This window comes from Styela clava, chromosome 13, assembly GCF_964204865.1.
Source record: "Styela clava chromosome 13, kaStyClav1.hap1.2, whole genome shotgun sequence".
NCBI classification, from domain to species: domain Eukaryota; kingdom Metazoa; phylum Chordata; class Ascidiacea; order Stolidobranchia; family Styelidae; genus Styela; species Styela clava.
The window spans coordinates 11,334,377-11,359,986 of record NC_135262.1 but is presented as its reverse complement, the minus strand read 5'-3'; the positions used below and the strand labels follow the sequence as shown (position 1 = coordinate 11,359,986).

Below are 25,610 nucleotides of genomic sequence, written 5' to 3'. Positions count from 1 at the left end.
ATTAAGTCATTTCACAAACAAAAATCCAATAGATTAGGGCCAGTCTTCAGAATTCATCGTGATTTTCCAGGCAACTCCACGTTGTGAATTTTCGTCCCACTTATCAGCTTTTTTGGTCATCCTGAAAATGTCTTGCTGTTCGGTGAAAACTATAGAATAGGCCGTGTAGAAGATTGGTGCTTTTGACCAAAATTTAGAGAAGAAAAGTGAAGAAAGAAATTTCAGAAGAACGGTAAAGTAGATCCATCCTTACAACGAATATCACATGAAACTACAGAACTAGTTGTTTCCACTCTTCGACTTTCAACAGGCGAAGCATCAACGAACGGCTTCCGACGAACATCAAGAGAATTATGTTGCCCTTACAAAAGATAACATGAAATATAATTGCAATCACAAGAATAGTGAAGTTTTTAAAAGGTTAATTGAGATTTCGTGGGGCGCCATATTTTTGCTTGAGGACTTGGTGCTGACATTGTCGGTAGCATAGGTCGTACCAGCAATATCTAAATCATCTGTCAATCGTTCATTACTTATCGATCTTGATCGGTAAGTATGTTGATAGGTATTTGTCTGTTAGACACTTTCGTATGTTACGCGATATCTCACGGAAGCGAGGTCGAATCTGCTCCAAATTTTGCATGTACATTCATCTTATCTCGGACCAGGAGTCTATTGATTTTGGATGAATTATGTCGTATAATTAGCGAGTTATTGATTAATAAGTGATGGGACATACGACGTCGCTGTGTAGTAAGAGCGGATGAATCGAAACCGCAGTTTCTGCTTTGGGGGATCTCCTAACTTTCGATATTCTCTTTGAACACCTATTCCTTGAACGGGCCCCCCGACAAAATGGAAACGATTTTTCGCCCGTTCGAAAAACATCAATATCTAAAAGCGTGATAGCAGCATCCACACTGGAGCTGTGGAGTCCGGGGAAATCCCGAATCAGGGAAAACTAAATTTTTATGACGAAAGCTTTGGCGTATACAAACCTCCTTTAATCGCCTGTTGAGAATGCTTAGCCAACTTTTAATTCTTTATCTAAAATTCAAACTTCGGACATAGCCATCAAATATCTGAACTCCCACGAACTGAATAAACGCCAGAGAGTTCCAAAATAGACTACATCTACGATAACAATTAGCGCATTGTGAACCATAATCCAGATAGAGTAATGCCATAAGCCTGAAGACGCTAGTTGCTATTCATCTACCACTGCACTACGTACACTTTCAAACCAGTCTCTGGCAAGCACATAGATCACAAAATTCTAAAATTTCGCAAGAGTAGCGGGTCATGTCCATGCTTCCGAAAAAAAATGGCTGACTAATCCCATATCCAACATAGACTGGTAACCGGCAAGACGATGTGGTTTGCAATATGATTGGGCAGTCTTATCGGCTTTTCTCTTCCCCTGGATAAATAAATCCTATCCTATATAAATTTGCTGCCCCATACTACCTCATCCAATCAAATCTGAAACTAGACACTGATAACACAAAACAGAAAGACCAAAAATAATCGGGCTCGAAATAGATCACTCGTTTCAGAACAAAAACGACAAAAAAGCGGAGTATCATCGATGAAAAATAAATAAATAGCACAAAACAACATAGTAGTAGAAGACATATAGAATCATGATAAAACGCTGCCGATATACAAATTTTAAAATCACCAGTGAAATTAATCCAAACAACCTTCTGTTCTACAGATTACTTCAGATATTTATCCATAGAAAAGAAACATTTTACCTGTCAACAAACAGGCCTTTCATGGATTAAATTAGTCTCGTATAGAGTGGAATCGGGATAGCAATGAGAGCAATTTTTATCATCATCAATGTGCCTGCCATTTTCAATAATTGAGCAAAAAAAAACGAAAAATGTGCTAAAACTGGAGTGAATAAAACTAAAAAATAGCTGATAGTGTGAAGCGTTGTATTAGGAGAAAAAGATATATTATGTGGTATAATTGAAATAAACTAAGAGCCCCAGCCAACTTTACAGAGCAAATCAGAAGAAAAAACAATCATTTTTGATACATCAAAATATGGAATTAATATAAAGAAGAGAATAGTAAATCAATCACCAACAACAAAAAAGCAAAATCCGGGATCTACGGAAAAATAAAATAAAAACCAAATCAAAAGTGCACTTTTACATAAATTGGATGTGAAGTCAAAACAGATTTTAATGGCAGAATTGAAAGTTTTTAGCAAAATAAAATTCTAATCACGCAGATTGGCAAATGAAAGTGAATTTCCGGGTAATATCCCTCCGGAATGAACATCGTTCTAGATTGAATCTAATTAAATCCGTATAACATACCAAGAGCAGTAGAATTGACAGCCCGAACAATAACTATTGCAAGCGACAACTCTAGAGTTAATTGATAATATTACATGTATATTACATTGATATTTATACAGTAAAAGACAAGCCATTCTGAGAGGCAAAGATGGTAATCCTATGTCACTGTCCATGTTGAAGGACAAACATGTGTGTTTACGTTTCAATGTCAGTTCAAGTAGGTTTACCTGAAAGTAATCAGTTAAACCAGCACATATATTGATTTAATAAGCGCGTTTTTCCAGATGAAATACCGAGTTATTGCTCTTTAAAAATCATACAATCAGTTGCATCTGACATAATCATCCGCCAGCAAAAATCTTCAACAATGCTTTTAAAAGGCCAGTTTGCAGAATTCATTTTAAAATTAATGTGGACATATCATTCCCATGTCTGGGTTTAGGTCATAGCAATCCGCTAGTTAAGCTGAGCCCGTTTTAATTTTTTACTCTTCATACTAGTATTGTTCTTATGAATAATGTTGATAAAAATATGCATTAATCATTTAAATAGTGTATGTTATGACCAATTAATCACAGGCCCACGAGAAGAAAATCTGCAAATTATTCAATTAAAAACGGAAAATTTTTGGATAAAATAAAAAAAAAAATCGACAGATTACACTAACGACCCGTGGATAGACGATAATACTTGAATAAATTGTATTGAGACCACAAAAAAGAAAAGAAAAATGAGGCCTGTGGCCGCTTTGCTTTACTAATTCAAGTTCTAATAAAGAATAAGCTACTGTAGTATACAAATATATGAGAAAGACGACCATGCAAAAAGAAAACAAAATGAGAAAAAAGGTGGTTTACATACAAACACACTCAAATGGTATAACTGATGACCGCATATTTTTAATTATTAAAAATTATTCCTGAAGCGTTAGCAATATTGGTCATCAACTCAAGTGAAGGAAATCCAACAAATCGGGGTCAAGTCGGGTCAGATGACGCACCCACCGTAAAAAGTTTTTATCATTCAAACAACATTGCAAGAAAATCGGACCCTGTATTCGTTTTTTTGTTGTTGCCAAAAACAAAGTAATGTAAAACGAATTGGCCTAAAATAAACAAAAAGAATCAAATTTGAGTGTAAATATTTTATACAAGATTAAAATCATGAGCAAGCGAGCCGTCGAACAAGATATGGAAAGAAAAAAAAATTGTAGTCGAGGTTGAAAAATCTACGGTATTGTAATTTTAAATTCTAAATTTTTGTTGTTGATAGTATTTTTGATTTGAGTGAAAACAATCAGATCTTCTGGACTTTTTCACCAACAACCACAGGGTTTTCTTTTCGGATTTTGGCTTGAGCGTCAGCCCGGTAGTCGTAATCGCAATTATGTTGGTCGGAGTAACGATGGATTCCACAGAAGATTTTGCCGCATCTGCAGTTGAAACCTAAATGGTAGGATAATATTGTATGAGAAAACCGAGTAGAAAAGATAAAAACAATAAAATCAAATTTGAATGCCCAATAAAATTCGTTTTGATATATACACAAGGATTTAAGAATTGTGAATCCAACAAGCACAAGTCACAACTGTCCATTTCAAAGCAAAACTAACACCAGTGTCAAATTTTACATACAAGAGAAATGGGCAAATTTTTTTAACTTTTAAACTTATCTGTTCGAGAAAGGAGTTTTTAGAATGTTTATGGTATCAGAAAGTGTAACTTTTTTCAGGAAATTTGCTTTAAGCAAGGCCACGCATATTCACTCAGAAATGCTATATAAAGATTATTTTTATCTGAGTGTCAGATGCGAACTGTTGAATAAGACTATTAACCATTCTTGAAATCAAGATTTTACATTATATAACTTAACCCATTTTACTATGTACAGCGTCAGGGTGACCCATGAAAAAGAACCCATAAATTTCCTAATCACCTTTAATAAATGGAGAAATATATTAACACTTTTGTTTATGTATCTTCTGTTTATGTATGATTGGACCCAAAAGTTTTAGTAATCTAGGACGCTTAGCACAGGAGTTATGTTCTTTCTAGAATACGTTCAAAATGACATTATTTTAAATTATTTTAAACTTATCCAAATATGAAAACAACTAAACCATACCTGTCAAGCCGACCCTTTTTCTACATGTAGCACACCGACTCTTTTTTGGCTTCGACGGTGACTCATCGGATCCTGGCGTCCCTGGGCAGGAAACTGGGGAGGAGGAAATGCCTTCAGCTTTTATCAAAGGTGAATCAACATCTGAGGAATTATCCGAGGTTGGTGGCATCAGTGAAACACTTGTTGTAGCAACTTGCGTTGTATCAGTTGATGAAGCCCCAGGGGTGCTATAATTAATGAATAAATTTGAAGTTAATTAATTAAAGATGAGGGTGTTATAATTAATGAATAATTTTAGAATCAATTATTTAATTAAAGATGGTATTACATTTTTCTCTAGAAAACTATTAGAAAATTTAGAGCCTTATTCTTGAATGGTTCAATAGAATTTGGTGTATAAGTGTAAAACATTAAAATACAACGAATAAAATTTTGAGATGACAGAAATTGCAACTTTTATCATTACAGTTGAGGCTCCGGAGTCTATAGGCCTGATTACATGTCCATCTAAATCAGTTCAGCAAGCCGGTTCGTTTCGGAAAAGTCACAGTAGTCTCGGAGACCACTTAGCGCCCTCGATTACATGTCCAAACCAACAGGATGAGAACAGTGTTAGTGTTTTAAGACTAAAGCAAATAAGTCATGATTTGCAAACATTGCATATATTTTATTTTCAATAAATTCATAAATTCAAATCAAATGCTAATTAAAGTAACAAAATTAAATGCACGTTCTTGATTGAAGTTCTTTGAAGTTATTTGCAGAATATGATGAGGGGTTACTTTCCCGTTGTAATTTGCCTATAATCTAAGAATGAAAGGACAAATTATTCGGGGGCATAAAAGATAGACAAGTTAGATCATTTTGGCCGACCATTCAGCGTTCAACGTTGCAGAGTACTGGCACCTTACGCCACACGATCCATTCAAAAAATTACGGTAGGCCTACAGTTACCAGTAGTCTACTGGCAACCAAATTAAAACAGTTACATTTTATCAACCAAACACTTTTTGTGAAGTGGGCTCATCATATGTAAACAGAAGCACTTTCATTATTTAATATCACCCTACTACTGCGACGTTACCAACACTGAAGTTTGAATTTGTGACGGTAAGCCTATGTACAGTAAGGATACGTTACAGGCAGACCAGTGCCAGCTAGGATGAAGTATGGCTGTATGGTGAAATTTCAAAAATATTCTCAATGCAAACACAGAAGTTTATCAACAGAAGGCGTACTGCGCTCAGTTTATACCAATAAATCTTTGGACATTGAGATTAAATTCTCTGTTTCGAAACAACAACCTATCATGTCAATACGCCGCCCCGAGATCCCACCAGTACCGGTATTTCAAATTTGTGTTTAACAGCGACACAATAGATGCGAAAGAGGTTTAAATAAACTTGCACTATCTAGCTAAATTTTTATTTGTCGAAAAAAGCAACTCACTTACCAGAGATGAAAAAGAAAACAACTTCCGTACCCATTCGATCACAGTAATTCACGATTTCTCGAGTAGCACGACGAAGCAACTGAGCAAGAGCGGTGCAGCTCACTTCCAGACCTACTATATGGGAGGTCTGGTGTTCTGGACCGATAGCGCGGATTTGAATCGCAGGCGAACCACTGGAGCGTGAATATGTGGTCTGCTAGACCGGTTCCAGCGGACATGTAATCAGGCCTTATGTTTCTCATGTTTTTACTGAAGCCAGGGTCATATTTTCAAACTCCCATAGTCAAGAGCTGAGATTTTCATTTTCGTGGAGTCAGGTTTTCAGACTTGCGGTGGTGTTAAACAAATCAGAACTTTCCGAAGACACTCGAAAATCATGTACTCTACAAAGATGGCTTACAAAAGTTTTTGTTATCAAAATTTGTTTTCTCAGTGTTCAAAGCTGAAATGAGAGTAAAGTCGAGAGTCGAGTTTGAAACTTTCGTAACCCAGAGTCGAAACCAAAATTATTTTGACCAGACTCCATGAAAAAGCGACAGCAATATTTTACTGGGAAGATTATAAAATAGATAGGCACCTGTCAATAATTTCATACCAGCCCACAGATAAATATTCAAAGTTATATTACACGATAAACAACAAGCATAGCAGTAAATTTTGTTGATAAATATATTACCTGCAATGACTTGAATAGGAATCACTAGTTGCAAGAGAAGCCATTGCGTTTGAAACAGATCCTTCTGAGTGTCTGAAAAAAATAATTATTCGATGAAAAAAATTTATACATTTTATGCAGGACAAACGCAGGACGAAAATAATAAATATTTCTGTAATTTTAATTGTTTTGTGAATAATATTATGATTATTATATCTACATCAATAATAATAAGTGAAAAAAATCACAATATGGCAAATCAAGATTTTTCTACAGTAATGCTGAATTTGAGTAGGACAATACCTTCTATTAGGCTATCCATATTCTTAAAATAGAGTTTCATGAAAAATTATCAAATTTAATGAAAATACTATCTGAGAATAAAAAAATACAGTGTGGAGAGAAACAAGACAAGGCAAATGGTGCACAACTCAACATAAACTCAAACTTTCCCTCTTGCTAAATGATGATTCACAAAACGAAGAAATAAACTAGGCCGCCTTAGCAAACAGCATTAGCCTAAACAATTAATGTTGTTTAGAAACATCATATGGGTGCAGTGTCCTAGTTAGAGTGTTAGACATATCTATGATGACGACCAGGTAAAAATCTTGGTTCAAATCCCTGCAACTCACTCAAGATGTAACAAATTGAGTAGAAAATGCTGAACCTAAAAAATTTGGTCCTTTCTAATTATTGTAGCATAGCAAATTGTTATAAGACCCTATTGGATGCAGCTGTGAAAATTTATCAGGTTTTTTTCGTATACCCTATAAGCATTTGCAATTCATACATGATATACAAGAGTATGTCTACTATCAAGCAAGATTTATAGATGATTTTTGTTTAGAGAAAAGGATGAAAAATTTCCTGAATTACAACCGTTATTGTGAAACTCAAAATAAAAAAATCAAGGAAGTCGACAATCATTGGAAACAGGAGTGTGGCAACACAACATAAGGTCCTACTGAAAGAGACTATTTATTTCATAGCCTACATTAGGCCTGATTACATGTCCATCAAAACCAGTCCAGCGAACCGGTTCGGTCAAAGTGGTCTCGGAGACTACTTAGCGCCCTCGATTACATGTCCAAACCAACAAGCTGAACAGTTTTAGAGTTGCCGGATTAAATCAAATAAGTCATGATTTGCAAACACTGCATTTATATATTTTATTTATAATAAATTCATAAATTCAATACAAATGTTAATGATAATTCGACAAAAGGCCTTCCGGAAGGCCCTTTTTTAGTCGAATTATCATTAATTAAAGTATCAAAATTAAATGCACTTTCTTGATTTAATAAGTTCTTTGAGGTTATTTGCAGAATATGATGAGGGGTTGCTTTCCCGTTAAAATTTGACCACAATCTAAGAACAAAACGACAGATTTATTGGGGGCATAAAAATTAGACGATTTAGATCGTTTTGGCCGACCATCCAGCGTTCAACGCTGCAGACTACTGGCACCTTACGCCACACGATCCATTCATCACAGTAGGCCTACAGCAGGCCTGCACAACTCAAATTACCACGAGGGCCGCAAGCATAAATCTGAAGGCCCGGCGGGCCGCAAACTTTGCCACAAAAAAGAAACTTCAGTTTCGTAAACTGGTAGTAAAAAATAATGGGGTTATTAATAGGTTGCTAATATGCTCTGAGATTGTATACTGATATTTAAGCGTGATTCTGTCTGAATACTGAGATATCTAAATCAGGGTTTCCCAAACTGGGGGGCAAGCGACGAATTTTAGGGGTCGCGCTGGGCACACCAATTTCACACAAAGTTTATTATTTATTGAAACTAGTGCAAAACATAAATCTCACGATTTCGGATATGATCGGGGTAGCGGCGCACTTGCATAACAATGCCGGCTTTGATTGTTAGACCCGAGAAGTGGCGTGTTTCCAATTCACCCGCGGGCTGCACAGAAGTATCTAGCGGGCCGCATGCGGCCCGCGGGCCGTATGTTGTGCAGGCCTGGCCTACAGTTACCAGTAGTCTACTGGCAGACTGGCAACCAAATTAAAACAATTACATTTTATCAACCAAACACTTGTGTAAAATGGGCTCATCATATGTAAGTAAACAGAAGCATTTTTATTATTTAATATCGTCCTACCACTGCGACATTACCGACACTGAAGCTTTGTATTTATGCTGGTACCGGTACCAGCTAGGATGCGGTATGGCTGTATGGTGCAATTCCAAAACAATTCTCAATGCAAACTGAAGTCGTACTGCGCTCAGTTTATACCAATAAATCTTTGAACATCAAGAGTTAATTCTTAGTTTCAAAACAACAACCTATCATGCCAATATGCCGCACCGGGATCCCACCAGTACCGGTATTTCAAATTTGTGTTCAACAGCGACACAATAGATGCGAAAGATGTTTAAAATAAACCTGCCCTATCTAGCTGAATTTTTATTAGTTTAAAAAAGCAACTCACTTACCAGAGATGAAAAAGAAAACAACTGCCGTACCTCCTTTGATCACGGTGATTCACGATTTCTCGAGTAGCACTGCGAAGCAACTGAGCAAGACCGGTTAGTTCAGTTTCAGACCTCCTAAATAGGAGGTCTGATGTTCTGGACCGATAGCACGGATTTGAATCGCAGACAAACCACTGAAGCGTGAATATGTGGTCTGCTAGACCGGTTCCAGCGGACATGTAATCAGGCCTATTGCCTCTTATTAATAATTCTAGATCATCAAGATATAATAGAAATAAGTTGATTTACAAACAGAGATGCCAGAGTCAGCTTCTACTTATTAAACAGGGGAAATTCACATATGAAACTGTAATTCCGAAAAATATATGGGATTTCAAAACTATTGCTATCGTTTCCACCTGAACGCTAGTTGATTGATTGAATAAAATTATTTTTCCGCATGTACAATAATAGAATTTTTATAATAACAGAAACTAACTACCGAAACGTGTTAATCTTGCCACAGCCGAGATTGAACTTGATTGTGTTTTTCAATAGAATAAAATCTTATATACTGAAATTTGCACTTGATATAACATTTCAATATCTTATTGAAATGACTAACATCAGTGATATGATTCAATATTGATATTTTCAATGAAATATGACGCAATACATATTGATCATAATCAGATGTCAGCATGAAAGTTATAAGAACTCATATATGCCAATAATTCCCTACACAAAGGACAAAACATTTAACAAATGAATTCATATTAAGATATTATAACCTTACAAATTCTTTTTTTTCAAAGTGTTCAGACTGTAATTATACTTGGTTTTTATTGTTTGAAATTTGATAGAATAGAATAAACTAATTCAATAACCCCATTTCATTTTAATAAAAAAGCAATATCAGACTCCATACTTTTGTTAATAAAAGTAAAACCTCCACACTGCAATAAATCTTTTATGAAATAGTCCTAAACACTAGGAGGGAGGACATACCATAAGATTTTTTTTATTCAAATTACAACTGAAAAGAAACAATATGGGAGGTTATTAAATTGATATAATAATAAGCATATTACTTCAGAAGTTTAGTTCCAAAACTAAATTTTTTTCAAGGTTTGTTCAATTGAAAATCTAGTTTTTTTTTTTAAATCTAAACTCAATTGTATTTAATTATATACCGGTATATCCCCCACTTATTATAGTTGTAACTTGTAACCTAGATCAACATGAAAATAACTGAGTAATAGTTGAAAGATAGCCCATTATAATCTTATATGAAAAATATACCCGGGATATTAATCTTGATATGTGATATATCGTAACAGTTGGCTCTAGGAATTTATTAACAATCATGTGGAACTGTTGCCTAATTCTATAATGTAATTATGCCTTCCAGTAATAAAACAAGTCAGTACAGTCCACTAATGAACAAAGAAACGTATCAATTGATTACTGTAGGTCTGTATGTAATTAGTTGCATGCTTTGTTGGCGTTGCCAATTGAATGAATGTAACATGACTTGTACGTTAAAATTGGAAAATGGTTCTGTATTTTATGGCTAGGCTTATGCTAGTACAAATTTGAAATTTCGTTAAAAAAACAATTTTAATAAGAATTTATAGTGCGACTACAAGATATAGCCAAAACCGAATATTTCACTATTCCACTAAAATTACATAAATCACTAAGGTATCTTCATGTTGATCATATTATCTAAAAACGACACAAACATAAAGGTCATTGCCATTGGTTTCTCTGTGTTGTTTGTTACAAGTTGAGATATTGTATGTTTTGATCTGCTTGTCAGATGGCTTGAAATTCTTGATTTTTGAACAAAAATGGGCGCTCCAGAAGTATGTGTACCAATATGGAGGTAACTAATTTTGTTCACCTACTGAAACCTATAGGCAGGGTCGATATTTACTTGGCTGAAAAAGACAGTCCCCGAACTAAAATAAGGAAACAAATTATGGCCTAACCCTAGCCTGATACACATATTATGGGAGTACCCAAAAATGTTCTAAATTATTCCTAAATTCAAAGATTTACTACATCGAATATCAAATATAATATATTTTAAATGTACTCAAATATTCGATTCGTTTTGAACATCCCTTCCTAACAACTTCAAATTCTTGGATGAAAAAATTATTCTAAATATTCTTGTCCTAAAGCTTAATTCTTCTATTTCGACATTAATTTCAGACTTAATTAACAATCAGGTCAGAAACTATATTCACGATTATGAAACCTAATTTATTCTGATTTGCCGACAAGGTAAAACCGAGATCTCAAACTGGCAGAAAATAACAGGTGCTAATTTTCCGCTGGAAATAACAATAACACTGAGTGTTCCTTTAACAATGCATAAAACCTATTCATCAAATAATAGCACAGCTGTCTCGCTAATCAGGAAAAATTATTATATACTACAATTGACAAATATGCATAGACTTATTTGAATTTGAAAATAATCAAATATATTTGAATACCGAAAACTTATCTATTTTGTTTATCAAATCCAAAATATAAATAATTTGTGCACATTTGTCAAAATTTCTGATTCGAACATGATGCATTCACTCGCTAAAAATACATCATTCTTTCGTAGTTTTGAAGGACCATATTTCTCCTTACATACTACACATTTTAGCAAACGTCTTCCACTTTTACATATATTATCACTTTTATTTCAGTGTTTTTTTTCGACGCTAGAGTTAAAGAATTGTTTAGGACTCATGCTACCTTCATTAACACTAAATCTTTATTGGACTGGGCATGCTTTTACCAAAACAGGCATGATCTGATTCTAACAGACTTTGCCAAATGAAATTAAAAGACTTGATTATAAGAGAATAATTAGCCAGTTACGCATTAATATTTTTTTGATATTTTCTATGTCAATACATAATAAACCCACATTTCATGAAGACAAAATTTGACCTCAAAAGTGTGTATTATACATGAAGAAATATAGTGTAATATTAAATTATAATATATTTCTAATAGGCCTGGTAAATTAATTTGACTGTGTCTGGTAGTTTAAACTCCCATTTGTATTCTCAATATGAAATGAATATTGCAAAAATAGGTAAGCAAACTTACTTATTTGAAGGTGAAATATCGTTCTTTACAGATGAAACAATAGAATGCGCTGAAAACAAAATCAATTTTTTCTTTAAAAAAACGATAGCTGAAAAAATAAGTATTTTCCAAGTAGGCTACATAGGACTAATGAGTTAATAACAGAACTACCATGTATCTAGGGCCATATCTAGATTATGCAGTTTTTCATGGAGATTCGTTTTAAAATTTCAATATCGATATATTATTATTGATACAGTGAATTCCACATTTAGTATGGACCTTACGTTTCACATTTAATAAAACCAATATAATATTTACATAGGATTGTTGGAGTTATACAACGTGATATCAAAAATAGAAGATTTGTCGCCATAAATAACTATAGATGTATTGTTTATATTACAGCAACAAGATAAATGTGGTAGAGGAGTAAATTTATTAGTCTGAAATTTCGTAATCTCGGCCGTATATCGTATAAAATTCAAACAAAAAATTGAATGATTGGGAGAACGATGATATTGTTAGGAAAAAAGTATTATTTTTAATATGGGAGCATTTATCATATTTATATATATATATCATTAATTAAAAAAAAACATGAAAAACTTCAAGCAATCAAAAACTATAGTTTTGTGCAACTGTTATAAAATACTCATCAAGAGTAAGCATTGTCTCATAAGCTGTGTAAAATAGAATATAATGTTGATCAACTTTTTTCACTTACCAGATGGTGATTTTCTTCCTGAGTTACTTTTCTCTTGTACATTTTCTTTATAACATTTTGAGCACATGCCTTCCGTTTGTGCACTTCCATAAAAACCACATCCATTCCGGCAGAGTTGCGATGATGCAGATTGACTCGGCTCCTCCATGGCAACTTAAAATTTTAAAGAGAGGATAAAATTGACTTATTTTGTCAGAAAATCAAGTACAAGTATATCGACACCTCAAAACCAAACAGTGCTAAGTCCACTTTTCCAAAAAATGACATTTTTCAATTGCTGATTTTCCTGGACTTAGCTCTACATTTTGGTCTATTTGCCTTATCTCTAGGTGCTCTAGATCTCAAGACAGCTATGGACATAACCCTGCTTTTTTTAGGGCATTTGAGAACTAAACAGAGCTGTGTCTACTATAGTGGACTTAGCTCTGGATAACTGCATTGTAAGTTGGGGCTAAGTCCGTTTTTTGGACATAGCTCCTCTCAAAAAATATAATACAAAGCGCTAAGTCCATACCAGCCTCTAAAATAACATAATAAAGAGGCCCTAAGTCCAATAAAATTGTTTCTGGTCCAGGAAATTGAGAGTCAAAAAGGGTTAAGTCCAAAAAAACCATCCCCAAAAAAAATTGGGGCGGAGCACAAATTTTTTTATACCATCTAAATATGGCCTTCATTGTCACTTTGGTGGACCATAAAAACTAGACATCCTCGATGTAAGGTATTAGAGAAATAAAAAAAAGAAACAAAAAAAAAACGTTTTTTGCGTTTTTCTCAAAACTAGAAAAATGGACTTAGCCCAATTTGGATTTCATGCGTCGATATATAATATACCTTATATATAAAAAAAAAAGGAGGAAATATTTATAATACAGGGTATAACGAAAGAATGAAACTTTTGTGCAACGCATCCTAGATTACAGAAACTTTTGGAGACAGTTACACACAAACAAAAATGCAAGTGGTAAATAAATTCTCTAAAGTAATTAAGACATTTATAATGGGTTCTGTTTTTAAGGATCACTCTGTATGTTTGAAGTGCGCTGATAAAAACAAATTTAATTTTTTCCCAGAACAAAATATAGAGAATTTAAAATTAAAAGTATTTAATATAGCCTAGTTTCAAATTATATCATCATGGATTCCAAAAACAAAATTTTAATAAGGTGATTATCATTCGTATTAAACTATTCTCTCCCAGGTGGAAGATATTAAATACAAATAAAATCAGTTTGTCTATAACTTCGGTTATATAGAAAATGTTGAATACACAGCTAATTCAATTTGAATTATTGTGGATCTTGGATAAATGTATTAATCAAGAAAGTTGAACTCAATATGGCCAACATATTTAGAATATTAATATATTGTATTTAGAATATAAAAGATAAATAGTTGTTAATCAATAATGTAAGTACCTTAGTTTTGGAATTGATCCAAAAAAATAAAAAGCGACAGCGACAATAAAAGTCGAGTGTTACAATATCTTTTCAGTTCAGCACTATTTCTTTTTGAAAAGTCAATAAAACGCAGACTGCTTTCAACAAAGCCTTTATATAATCAGCAATATAAATAAAATATGTAGCCCAGAGCTAATCTTCTTGATATTGTTCTTTGTTTTATATTATTCCGACGCTGATAATTATATTACTTTATGATTTCTAAACAAGCTGTAAACGAGAGAAATTAAGAGGAGTTTACGTTAGTTCTGCCCTGTCATTACAGGCACTTGCGTGACGTTGGTAAGTAAACATTAGTAATCCCCGACAGTCACATACGTCACAGGAGAAGTTGTTCCTTACGTCTCAATCAGTAAAGCTTCTAGAAAAGTAAATCTAACCTTATACAAAAAGATGGTTCTGTTTTTGTATGTATTTGGAGCTTATAGAAAATTTATGAACAGATGGGCCTTTACTACTGAATAGAAAGGATAAATTAATTACGAAATATCAATTATAAAGTCACATTTTCTCACATTTTAAAATTTCAGCTGTATAATTTGTCTCTAAATAACACTTATTAATTAATAGATGAGTTTTCATAAATACCTGTATTGCCTTTAAAAAGCCTGATAACATCAATTATTTTACCTCAACTAAAAAAGTTGTTCATTAAATTAATCATGTTGCTATTACATCGCTACTAATGTGAGACATATGATACGCAAAAATAATTGAAATGACTACTCTATCCTGTACTCGTAATCGGTTTCTACTTATACAGTCATAGGAAGGAACAACCCTTATAAACAAAACTAAATAGATCAGCAAATATACATTGAACACTGAATTTTAAAAATATGATGAGTGCAAAACAACATACGACAAGGCACCGGGTATGTGCTCGTAAGTTACAAACTAATCATTGACATTTTCGTGTGAGACAATTTTACTAAATGCAGTTTCAATATCACTAGCGGATTAATGCCCTTTCGAAACTAGATAGATTTATCATAATGGTCTGGTAGATTATACCTTGAGGCTAGAGCAGTCAAGCACTGTATCATATGACATCACAGCCATACAAATCAATAATATTGCCAGATATGATTTATAAATAGGCTAGCCACACACAATATCCTGTTTAATGAGTTGTTATAAAGAATAATGATACAACCAAAAACACAACCGTTAATACAGTCCTATTATATTTTATTGTTTCAATTTAGCAATTGAAAATACTAGTTATTACATTTCCACTAACAGGCATGTACGGTATGAAGAATTTTTGAATAAAAAGCTCAAGTATATTAGAATACACTAGCCATCAGCAAGTTTAATTGTTTTAGGGCAATTCCATAAGAAACGAGACATATCCTCTCAACTCATCATGCCAATACACTAAAATGTCAGTATTCCATTCCAGATAAAAATATTCTTTGCAGTCTTATTAGTACTGTAACCTAATCAGGGCTGGCTCTCTTTTTCCAAATACCGATATAAGAAAATTAACGCATCGATGAAAGTATATTTAATAAAATTGATGACAATAGAATTAAAACCTGAAACGTTTTGCAATAGTTTCATAAAATTTTGAACTTTCAAAATACATCCACAGTCGCTCAAATATATAATATACACTTGGTATCATACTGTTATAATTATATTTAATGAAGTATTGAGGCCTGATATCTAACAACTGTCCACTAACAAAGTACAGTAATCATTTCTCACAAACATAAATATGAACCGATAAAGCACTGCCACAAAAAAACAGACCTTTATTATAACCCCTGTCACTTATCCTCAATATTAGTACTATATATTCATATACTACTACATACTATAACTATCTCACTACCTACAACTCCTGTTCTAACCTGTACAGACCTATATTTATGTTTCAAAAACATGTTGTTCAAAAGTAGAGCCTGACTGTCACGGATGCCTTGGGTAAATTTAGAAACGCATGAAAGGCATTTTCTCCAAACCACTATTACATATTAGGTAATGGTAGATAGATTCAACTTCTATAATATACTCCTGTTCTATACTAAAATATTTACTATATAGTTTACCACACTACACAAATGAATTAACTTCTAACAGCTTCCAATGTGTGAACACAGTTAAAAAACAAAAGTTAACAGCAGGTTATTTTAGCACCTCTGATTTGGCAGCTTTCACAAAGGTGCTGAACAATATAGTAAAGCTAACCAGTAAGTAACCTGTCTGCTGTCAGCAGCTGATTTAAATGTAGCAAATAATATAGGTGCTAACTTTTTTATCTAACCAGCAAGCCTTTTATGTGATAACTGATAAGAAACTGCAAGATAAGATATATATCAAGATAGGAGTGATAATATATCTACAATTGAAACCAAATGATACAAACTATTAGTAATAGATTACTGTATATTCTGAAACCTTGGCTGCCGTATATAAATAATAATGTTGGAAGCAAATGACTGTGCCGTTTCTCCACAAATACTGTTGAAATTATAATCAAATTTTAATTCAGAAATGTAACTCATTTCGGCAAGAATAACATACCGCTAGTGCAAAACGCCCCAATTAAAAATATTCATACATCTGAATGAAGATGCATTATACAGCTCTTGATTCCTGTCAAAACCCTCCTTATTATTACCAAATTAAAGATTTAAACATAACCCTGTTTACCATACAAATTCAGCATATGGGAAATTGATTGACATGCTCTAATTGACGGCAAGCATTTGCTTCTGGACAAATAATCAATTTTAGGAATTGATGAGAAGATCATGATCAAATTGATTCACTGTAGAGAGGAAACGTCTTTCAATTTTAAAGTTGACAAATATGATGAAAAAAAAACCATCTGTCTTGTCACTATCAACCATGAAAACTGAGTATTGAAATTTTGTAAAAAAAATGACATCATCAAAAAAACACAGTTTGAAAAATGTAGAAAAAATTATAATTGAATCAAAATAGTGATTCATAATAAAGGTATCGTTACTCCAAGACCCCCACCCTGACCCGACTTTATGTAGACAGTTCCATTGTCGAATGAAAAAAATGAATTACAACTACAATTACAAATATACTCACCAGGCGACAAACCTTGTACATCTGACTAAGCATGTTGAAACTAAGTTGAGGGAAACAACTAGAAACACAAGGCTGATCAATATGAGTCATAAGGGAAATTCCCACAGGCAGTATCAGCAGAATATGTTAAATACGTATTCCAGTATTCCTAATACATTGGCAATATAGTATGTTATGAATAACGTCAATCCTCACCAATCATAGCATGGTCATTTATTTTTAAACAGGGTAAACTCAAATCAATTCCAATGAAATATAGTTACATTTTATTGCTTGGTTGCGCAAGTTTATCAAAACGACATAATTTGCCATACAAGTAGGGTTACAGTTAGTTACTCCATTATTGGGGCCTTTCTTTTGGCCCACCCTGTACACTTGAAAAAGCACTTTGTAAAGATGATGAAAATCGAAATATTACCACTGATATTAATAACTATTTGAGTAGTTTTATATTCAAAATTGGATGATATTTTACCACTGTCGATCTCTTTTAATATATTCCTGTGATTGATTGAACAAAATATCAGAAAGAAGACACAAAATGGCTTCAAAAATAACAAACTTTTTTTTTTTTTTTTCATTTTAATATTACTAGCTTGCCGAAAAAATACTGCAACATTTCACTTGACAACAATCCTTCTTTGCTTGTATTAGATACGAGCCAGCAAATTAATCAAATAGCCTCATTTAATACTATAAATTGTCAGCCTCACAAGTAATACCTGCATTTATTTCTGAACATTATAAAGAATTAAAAACCAACAAAATTTAAATCTAGTCAAATAAACTCTTCAACATACAACTTCTGTGCTGAAGATGGCCCAATTCTGAACATTTTCAAGAAATCGTAGTCAAAATATTATTCAAAATGAATGATATTTGAAAAAATAGATTTTGTTCTGGTCATCCCTAAATAAAAAAAACAAAAGCCCGACAAAAGCTATTTCAATGAACAATGGCATCAATTTATGCATAATTCCTCCTTATTAAGTTATCATACCTATACTAATGTTTCTGCTTCTCTAACATCTGTCATGGAGAATAAAAAAGGCTCTTACTCTAATTTAAATCCTATTTATCTGACAACTTAGTTTTCAATCACAGTTCAGAAATATTTACACTTAGGTGTAACATGTAACACAATCAATCAATCAATATAAACTATGATTATACTATATTAGAAAGAATGAATGGTTAATGCGCAATGTGAATGGTTATAACTCACAAGACAGATTGCAAATTATACATCAGTGAGTTAACATGAAGATTGGCACGAACAATTCAAGATTGATTACCGTAATATTACCGGTATATATCACAAAATAAGCTTCCATACACATCCAGGGAGATTGGCTGACATTGTACAAATTGAAGAATGACGAAGAATCACAAAGGAAGATCTGTGACTTGAAGTCAAAGGAAGTGACAAAAAAAGTATACAAAAAAGTGTTGCGAAACATAGTAAAGCAAGAAAAAGCCAAATTGAAAGCTTTGAATTTAGTTTGGAGACTTTTCACCAATTGTTTAAACAACTCTCGAGGAATCAGATAATCAAAATCATAACCTAAACCATCTTATGGTCGAATAAGTGCATGGGTCGAAACAGCCATCGGCTATTTCAAGTTAAGTATTAACGTAGGACACAGTTCTACGATTCCAAGATGTCTCTACATTTGGTTCAATAAACATGGCGTCTGGCACCATGCTTGTCTGAGTTTTCTTGGTAATGAATCCTGATGTGAGTCAGCTGTCACATGATCAAAATTGTGTTGTTGTTTTTTTGCCAAAAACCACCGAACGCCACAATAAACCTATTTTATTCCTTGATGAAACGAATTATTGTTTTTCCAATAGTAACGTTATATTCCAAATTCTGAAATTGGGTCATAACGATATTGAATTCAAATATCTGAATGTACAGCCTATCCAATATGTTAGAACTTTGTACCCTAATAACAGGATACAAGAGATATACGAACAATTAGCCCCACAAACTTTTCGGACCAGACATTTTGGCCTATGCAGGCACGCATGAGAAAAACTTTCAACAATCTGACAATGTGCAATATGAGATATAATTTTTCTTTAATGAAAGCAAAGTATTTTGGTATTTTATTACAATTTTTCGTTACCATGATAAAAACTTTACTCTCATTGATAGAATCGGCAATCACAGCAAATGAGACCTGCGCATGGTTGTTGACAGGTTGAAGATCGTATTCCGAACTCAAGCCCGATTGGCCGGAATGCCTGGTCCAAAATCCTTATTGACCGAAAGTTTTGGTCTAAAAAGTCTGTGGACCAAAACAATCGAGTTGTCTACGTCCTATGTCAGTATGTTATACCAGTATACAGTTATATTAATGAAATAATATTAATAAAACAATAAAACTTTAATTAACGAAATACGCAATCACAGCGCTCAAGCCATGCGTATTGTCGAGAAACACATCTCCGCACTCCAGTATGTGTGGGCCGAAACATCCATTGGTCTGGGGTGAAACGTCGGTAAGCCATAAAGAATAACATAGGGTCATAACAGTCTGCGGACGATTTCATTCCAACCGCTATAAAACAAAAACCAATATTTCTAACCCACTAATTTTTTCACCGTAGGTGCATAGGCATTTATTCTACACGCTAAACCTCGAATTAACTCTCTACGACCAGGTGTTAAAGGTGTACAAACCACCAAAGTACGACACTCGGAAGACCAGTGTGCGACCACCGATTTCAAGCCCTTGAACATAGTTTCTGCTGCGTCGAGACTAGAGCATACGCAGCCATGCATAAAAAAAATTGAGCTTCTAATTGAATTTCTGACCGTCATGTATTTTAAGAACACGGTCATTTCGAACAAAACTCGTCAAATTATATACAAAGCACCGCATCACAGCAATCAAACAGTCAAAAACATGGTGGTCGCAAATTGGTCAACAAATACATTATTGACGTATTGGAAATGCGCACCCCCCTATTCCCCCTCCTTTAAATGTAGAAACGCGAAAATTTAAAGATGGTTAAAAAAAACACAACTCTACCCCCTTGCCAAGTTTCATCCTTTTATCTCTTAATTTGTATAAATTTTCAAGTTTTTTTAATGGGACAATGGGTAGTTGGCGACATGAAAAATGATCTGTTTTTTTTTCTGGCAATTTTTTTTAATGACATCTCAAGAAAATAAAAAAAACGCTTATTTCTGTCAAATTTCAATCATTAATGGTGCTAATTTCAGTTTAAGGATAACAGAATCAAAATTAATATAGGAAATTAGTTAAATACGGGTATCGGTACCGGTATCAATTGTAGTACAGTTACTTCAATATCTCGATACCACAGTCCAGTGATAGGTAATTATGTACTTGTACTGTAGTAGATTCTCAATATACTGCTTTACGGTACCGGTACCGTTACAATACCGGTACTGGTACCGGTACAGGGTAACTAAATACGGTACCGGTAAACTGGTAAAGGTTCCGTACTCTGCAGTTATTCTTTACTGTTGACAAGATGATACTTGAAAATCCCAATACCTTTCAGCGAAACTGATCATTTCTACATAGTTTCCCCGACAGACCATCTAGGGCTGTGTCCAGTCAGCCAGTTAATGACACAACACCACAGCCCACGCAGAAAACAAAGGCTATCCAACGACCGTGAATACGTTAGAATCACAGAACAAAAACCAGGGAGACGTTTGACGTAATATTCATGACACTTTTTGCCTGAGTCGTAATAGTCGATGGGCTACAATAACGGAAATCGATAGTCACAAGCGACTATGCCGTGAATAAGCAGAAAGAGAGTGAAAGATTTATTATCACAAAACACAGTCGATACAAGTGTAAAAATTATCCAATCCAATCCATAATTATTCCAATCAATCACGAAAATCAATATTAACGAGTTGTTAACGAAATATCGCGGATATATCCTTCAGTATTCATTTCATCACCGTGTGAAAACAAACATGGTTATTTCACACATGCACAAATGTACATGCGAAAGGACTCGCAAAAAACTGTTTAGGCTATCAAGCTGTGACATTCTATCTGCTTTTAAAATATGTGAATTATACAAAAAAAAATTATGAAAGTTTTTAATATATTCCCGAAATAAAAAAGTATATGGTAAGTGGGGAATTTATTTCACCTACTATTTTACCAGCTGTTGTTTGAATAAATCAAAATTAAATGCAAATAAAAATAAGAGCAAAAAGTTATCAATAAAAATCAATTCTTTTGCGTTTCCGATAATCGGTGAGAAAAACGAGTTCCAATTACCAGGTACCAAGTTCGAATTACCAACTCGATAAACTTGCATATATATATATATATAAACAGAAATAACACTACCCAAATATCAAAATATAAGAGAAATAATCTTGTCCTTATTGTAACCTATTCATAGCCGTTGAGAAGCTATATTTTCAATCGCTGATAGAACATTTTTAGTGAGCCATAATTAGTATATTGCGGAATTTTTAAATGTGAGGTATGGGTACAGAGGCAAGAAAGTAAATTTATAACGCAAGAACAATAGATATTTACACCTCAGGAGCACGACGACATCCAGGAAGTATTCATCTTTCATGAATACCTCTATGAGAGAGACCAGCAAAGCCGTCTAATAATAGGTCTACAACCGCGGCCCTTTCCGACCACCGATGCAAGCCGTGTACGGGATTATAGCTAACAAATTGTTTTGTATGAGAATTAATGTACACAACATATTATGGTTCAGACATCCTAGTATTACAAATTATGAAACGAAAGATTTTTAAAGTAATTATTGCAACACAACCGGTTGAATTTGGCTCTCCAGACTAACTAATAATAATTATGGTATTCAGCACGGTAGCCATAGATATAGAGACCGTATGTGACTAGAAAACACTCTCATTATAAAATGTATCCACAAAAAAACGTTGGCTCTTAAAATCGGCTGTAACTGGAACATGTCCGATTGAGAAAATAAGTTTTCAAAGAAACGTTGCAGTGTTGGGTACAAGTATCCAAACCTCGATGCCAGTGCACTCCCGATATTATAAAATAAACAACGGTGAAATGGGTGAATATGAGTCACATTAACTAATTCTTGTTTATATATTCTTCGACTATACCAAGATAACCAACGTTATTTCGAAAATCAAGTTCTAATTTAAACGTATATTTAAATTATTTATCAACAATATTTATCCATTGTTATTGTTGCAACAAGCTGCAGAATATTGAATTTGTCCCAGACAACATTAATCGACGCGGTAAATCAGTGCTCTTCAACAGGGGTTCCGCTTAACCTTAGGGTTCCGCAACACATGCAGTGGGGTTCCGTGAGTTTATAGGGTTCCTTGGGGGTTCCGCGTAAAGGAAAAAATGACTGCTGGGCCAGTAAAGTTGCAAAAAATTAATATTCTTCTTTTCCATTTTTGGATGAATTTCTAAGTGCGCAACAGCAAGAGGGACTCCTAGATATCCGTAATGATATTAATTCTGAGGAAACCTTCGAAAAAAATGAGGAAGAATATTTTTGGATTTCTCTTCACAAAGAGGGTACAGCGATTGCAAAAATGCATTAAAACTTCTGTGTCAATTTCCCAATACCTATTTGTGTAAATCAGCATTTTCTGCTTTAACAACTATTAATAACAAAAAAGAAGTTGTTTAAAGAGTGTAGACATGAGTATGAGAATTGCTTTGAGCGCCGTGGAGCCACGATTCAAGAAGATTGCAAAGAAAATGCAAGAACAACCTAGTCATTGAATTTCACGCTTGTTACCTTCTTTCTGTTTCGTTGATGAGGTGGAAATATTTGAATTACAAATATTTCGTGTTACGAGTATTTCCTGTTCTATTTTTGTTATTTGGGGTTCCATAAAAAACGAAAAATGATATCAGGGGTTCCGCAATAACAAAAAGGTCGAAGAGCACTGCGGTAAATAGTATTTCACTAGAATTATTTTTGCAATTTTATACACATATTTGAAATTTATCTTCAGATTCCTGAGTCAAGTCTCCATGGCAGTTAGACATTTCGTTTGAATTTAAAGCTTCCATCATTTTTGATGGAGCACATTAGATAAAATCTTTGCATTAATTAACCATCGGGCCACCGAAAGACTTTAATATTGTCTGTTCTCAAGAGATGGTTTACAGAGAGAAGGAGAGGTTATCATGAAGGTTACCGAAAGTTAACATATTGCACCACAATCAAAATATACCAAATAATTTAATGACATCACAAGATACTGCAATTCAGTTCAAATTTGAAAGGGTAAATTAGTTTTTAAATATACCTACTCGAAGTCAGTGTATTCTGTGTCTTGAGGACACACTTCGGTTCTATTTTTGACGCAAATGTGAATCAAACTTTCCATGCTGATAATATGTGTATCAGGGTTCATCAATCAACAAATCAAATGCGACAAAGCAATTCGGTATAAATGACAAGCTATCCTGAGTTCATTATGCACAAATAAAAGCTATTCTCATTCTCACCACTTTCTCTAGATCTTTTCGAAGGCGCATCGACGTCGCTGTTTGTACCATTACGCTTCATTTTTAAGCACTGCCTGGTTCTTCGTCGTTATTCTATTCACTGAAAAATGTAGATAAATACCGTGAACGACTCTCCAAGTTTGTCCGCACGGACTGTGTACCATGCCGCTACCGCCTGTCTGTTACGGTTTTACGCATAGTTAGTTATTACGACATTATGCTAAATTAATATTGATAAAAGACTATTTTGTTGAGCAATGTGAGCTTAAGTCGAATATTAAAATAAAGGCACATCAGAGAGATCCTAAAAGTTCGTCAATAATACAAAATGATCGGTTTTACTTCTGTTACTTACTCTGGGTTAGCTACAATTTCTTCGAGTTGTCACTATACTATTTTTGATGTCGCCTAATGAAATAATCTACAAGCGCGTACAGCCCTACTCTACTACCTCACTAGAATCGCGAAACTAGCAGTTTCACTGAAAATGATATTTGTGAGGTCATAATGTATCAAGCCAGGCATTATTCTAATTTCAATGGAGTTTTCTTTTGCAAGTTTCGCATATATGGCTTTCTCTACCATCAAGTCCACGCATCTAAAACAAAAAAAACCATCTAATTTCATACCCGACATGAACTGGTAACCGGACGAGAGGCATGATCCGCCATATAATTAGGCCGTTTATCGACTTTCCTCTTCTGCGGGATAAATATGAAAATACTTTCTTATAAAAAATTGTAAATATTACATTACCACACTCGGCTGTTAGGGCCTCGTGATTAGAATCTCCTGGGAGATATTTGTTTGTGAGAAGAATGCTTCTCGACTTCGTAGGGTGGCTCATGGTTCTCCAAGCACAAGTCTATACATTTTAGACAAATAATAGCCGAGTTAACTATTTCCATACCAGCGACAGACGGGTCACCGGTCGAGAGGCCGTGATTTGACCCTATTAAGCAAATTTCTCTTCGTATAACATAATACGACGCTTACTCGTACCTTTTGCTCCGAGCAAAGCCAGATAAAAACAGCCAGTGATATTTAACAATATCTTGCAGAATCTTTCTACACTCTACATACCACTTCGCCGTCGAATTATTCAAGGTATATAAGCGCGCATTTTCATATATCTTGGTTGGTTCATTTGGTTAACGGAATATTGATAGGGAGCCAGAAAACGTCTGTTTTTCAGTAAATCATTCGAGAATAAAGCGAAATGGTGTTGAAAAAGTCGTAAGAATTTATATCTCACGGCAAATGCCGCAAAATTGCATTAAAAAAATGTTGAAAATTGGGGGGTGGAGCAGAGGCGTAGCCAGAATATTTTGCGCCCGGGGCAAACTATAAAATTGGCGCCCCTACCTCCACGTTTAATCATATTTACTATTACATTTAATTGTTTATGTAAAAACAATTCAAATTTTAATGGAACATTTTATTTAAGGAAGAATCAAAGCTTTACAAAATATAGCATATATATGTCCATAATGTTCCACTCAGTCAAAGATGATTTACATAGTCTACAATAAATTAATTTTTCTTGATTTCACTGTCGCAAACTGGTTAATCACGTCATCCAAATCTGTTTTTTTCAATGCTCCCGAAAACAAATAACTGGCTAACTAATCCCATACCCGACCTGGACTGGTAACCGGACGAGAGGCCGTGGTTCGCCATATGATTAAGCCGTCTTATCGCCTTTCCTCTCTCCGGGATAAATATGTAAATCCTAAGCCCCAGTCTGCAATCGGGACTGGTGGGTAAAAAAACG

The 25,610-nt window shown here is 34.1% G+C and overlaps 1 protein-coding gene across 3 annotated transcripts; it reads right to left on the bottom strand.

The window, feature by feature from the left end:
- Positions 1-1,527: 1,527 nt before the first annotated feature.
- Positions 1,528-24,302, bottom strand: LOC120333450 (AN1-type zinc finger protein 5-like). 3 transcript variants are annotated; one of them, XM_039400880.2, is made up of 7 exons: positions 24,192-24,302; positions 23,837-24,015; positions 12,811-12,963; positions 12,105-12,153; positions 6,569-6,640; positions 4,440-4,666; positions 1,528-3,760 (listed from the first exon to the last, which is right to left on the bottom strand). In XM_039400880.2, the coding sequence occupies exons 2-7, from the start codon at positions 23,895-23,897 to the stop codon at positions 3,612-3,614; spliced, it is 711 nt and encodes a 236-aa protein (XP_039256814.1). In that variant the 5' UTR covers positions 23,898-24,015; positions 24,192-24,302; the 3' UTR covers positions 1,528-3,611. The 3 variants fall into 3 exon arrangements, with proteins under 3 accessions (XP_039256814.1, XP_039256815.1, XP_039256816.1); XM_039400881.2 differs by having other exon boundaries at positions 23,837-23,936; positions 24,192-24,300; XM_039400882.2 differs by lacking the exons at positions 23,837-24,015; positions 24,192-24,302 and adding an exon at positions 14,226-14,495.
- Between the last annotated feature and the right edge of the window lie 1,308 nt (positions 24,303-25,610).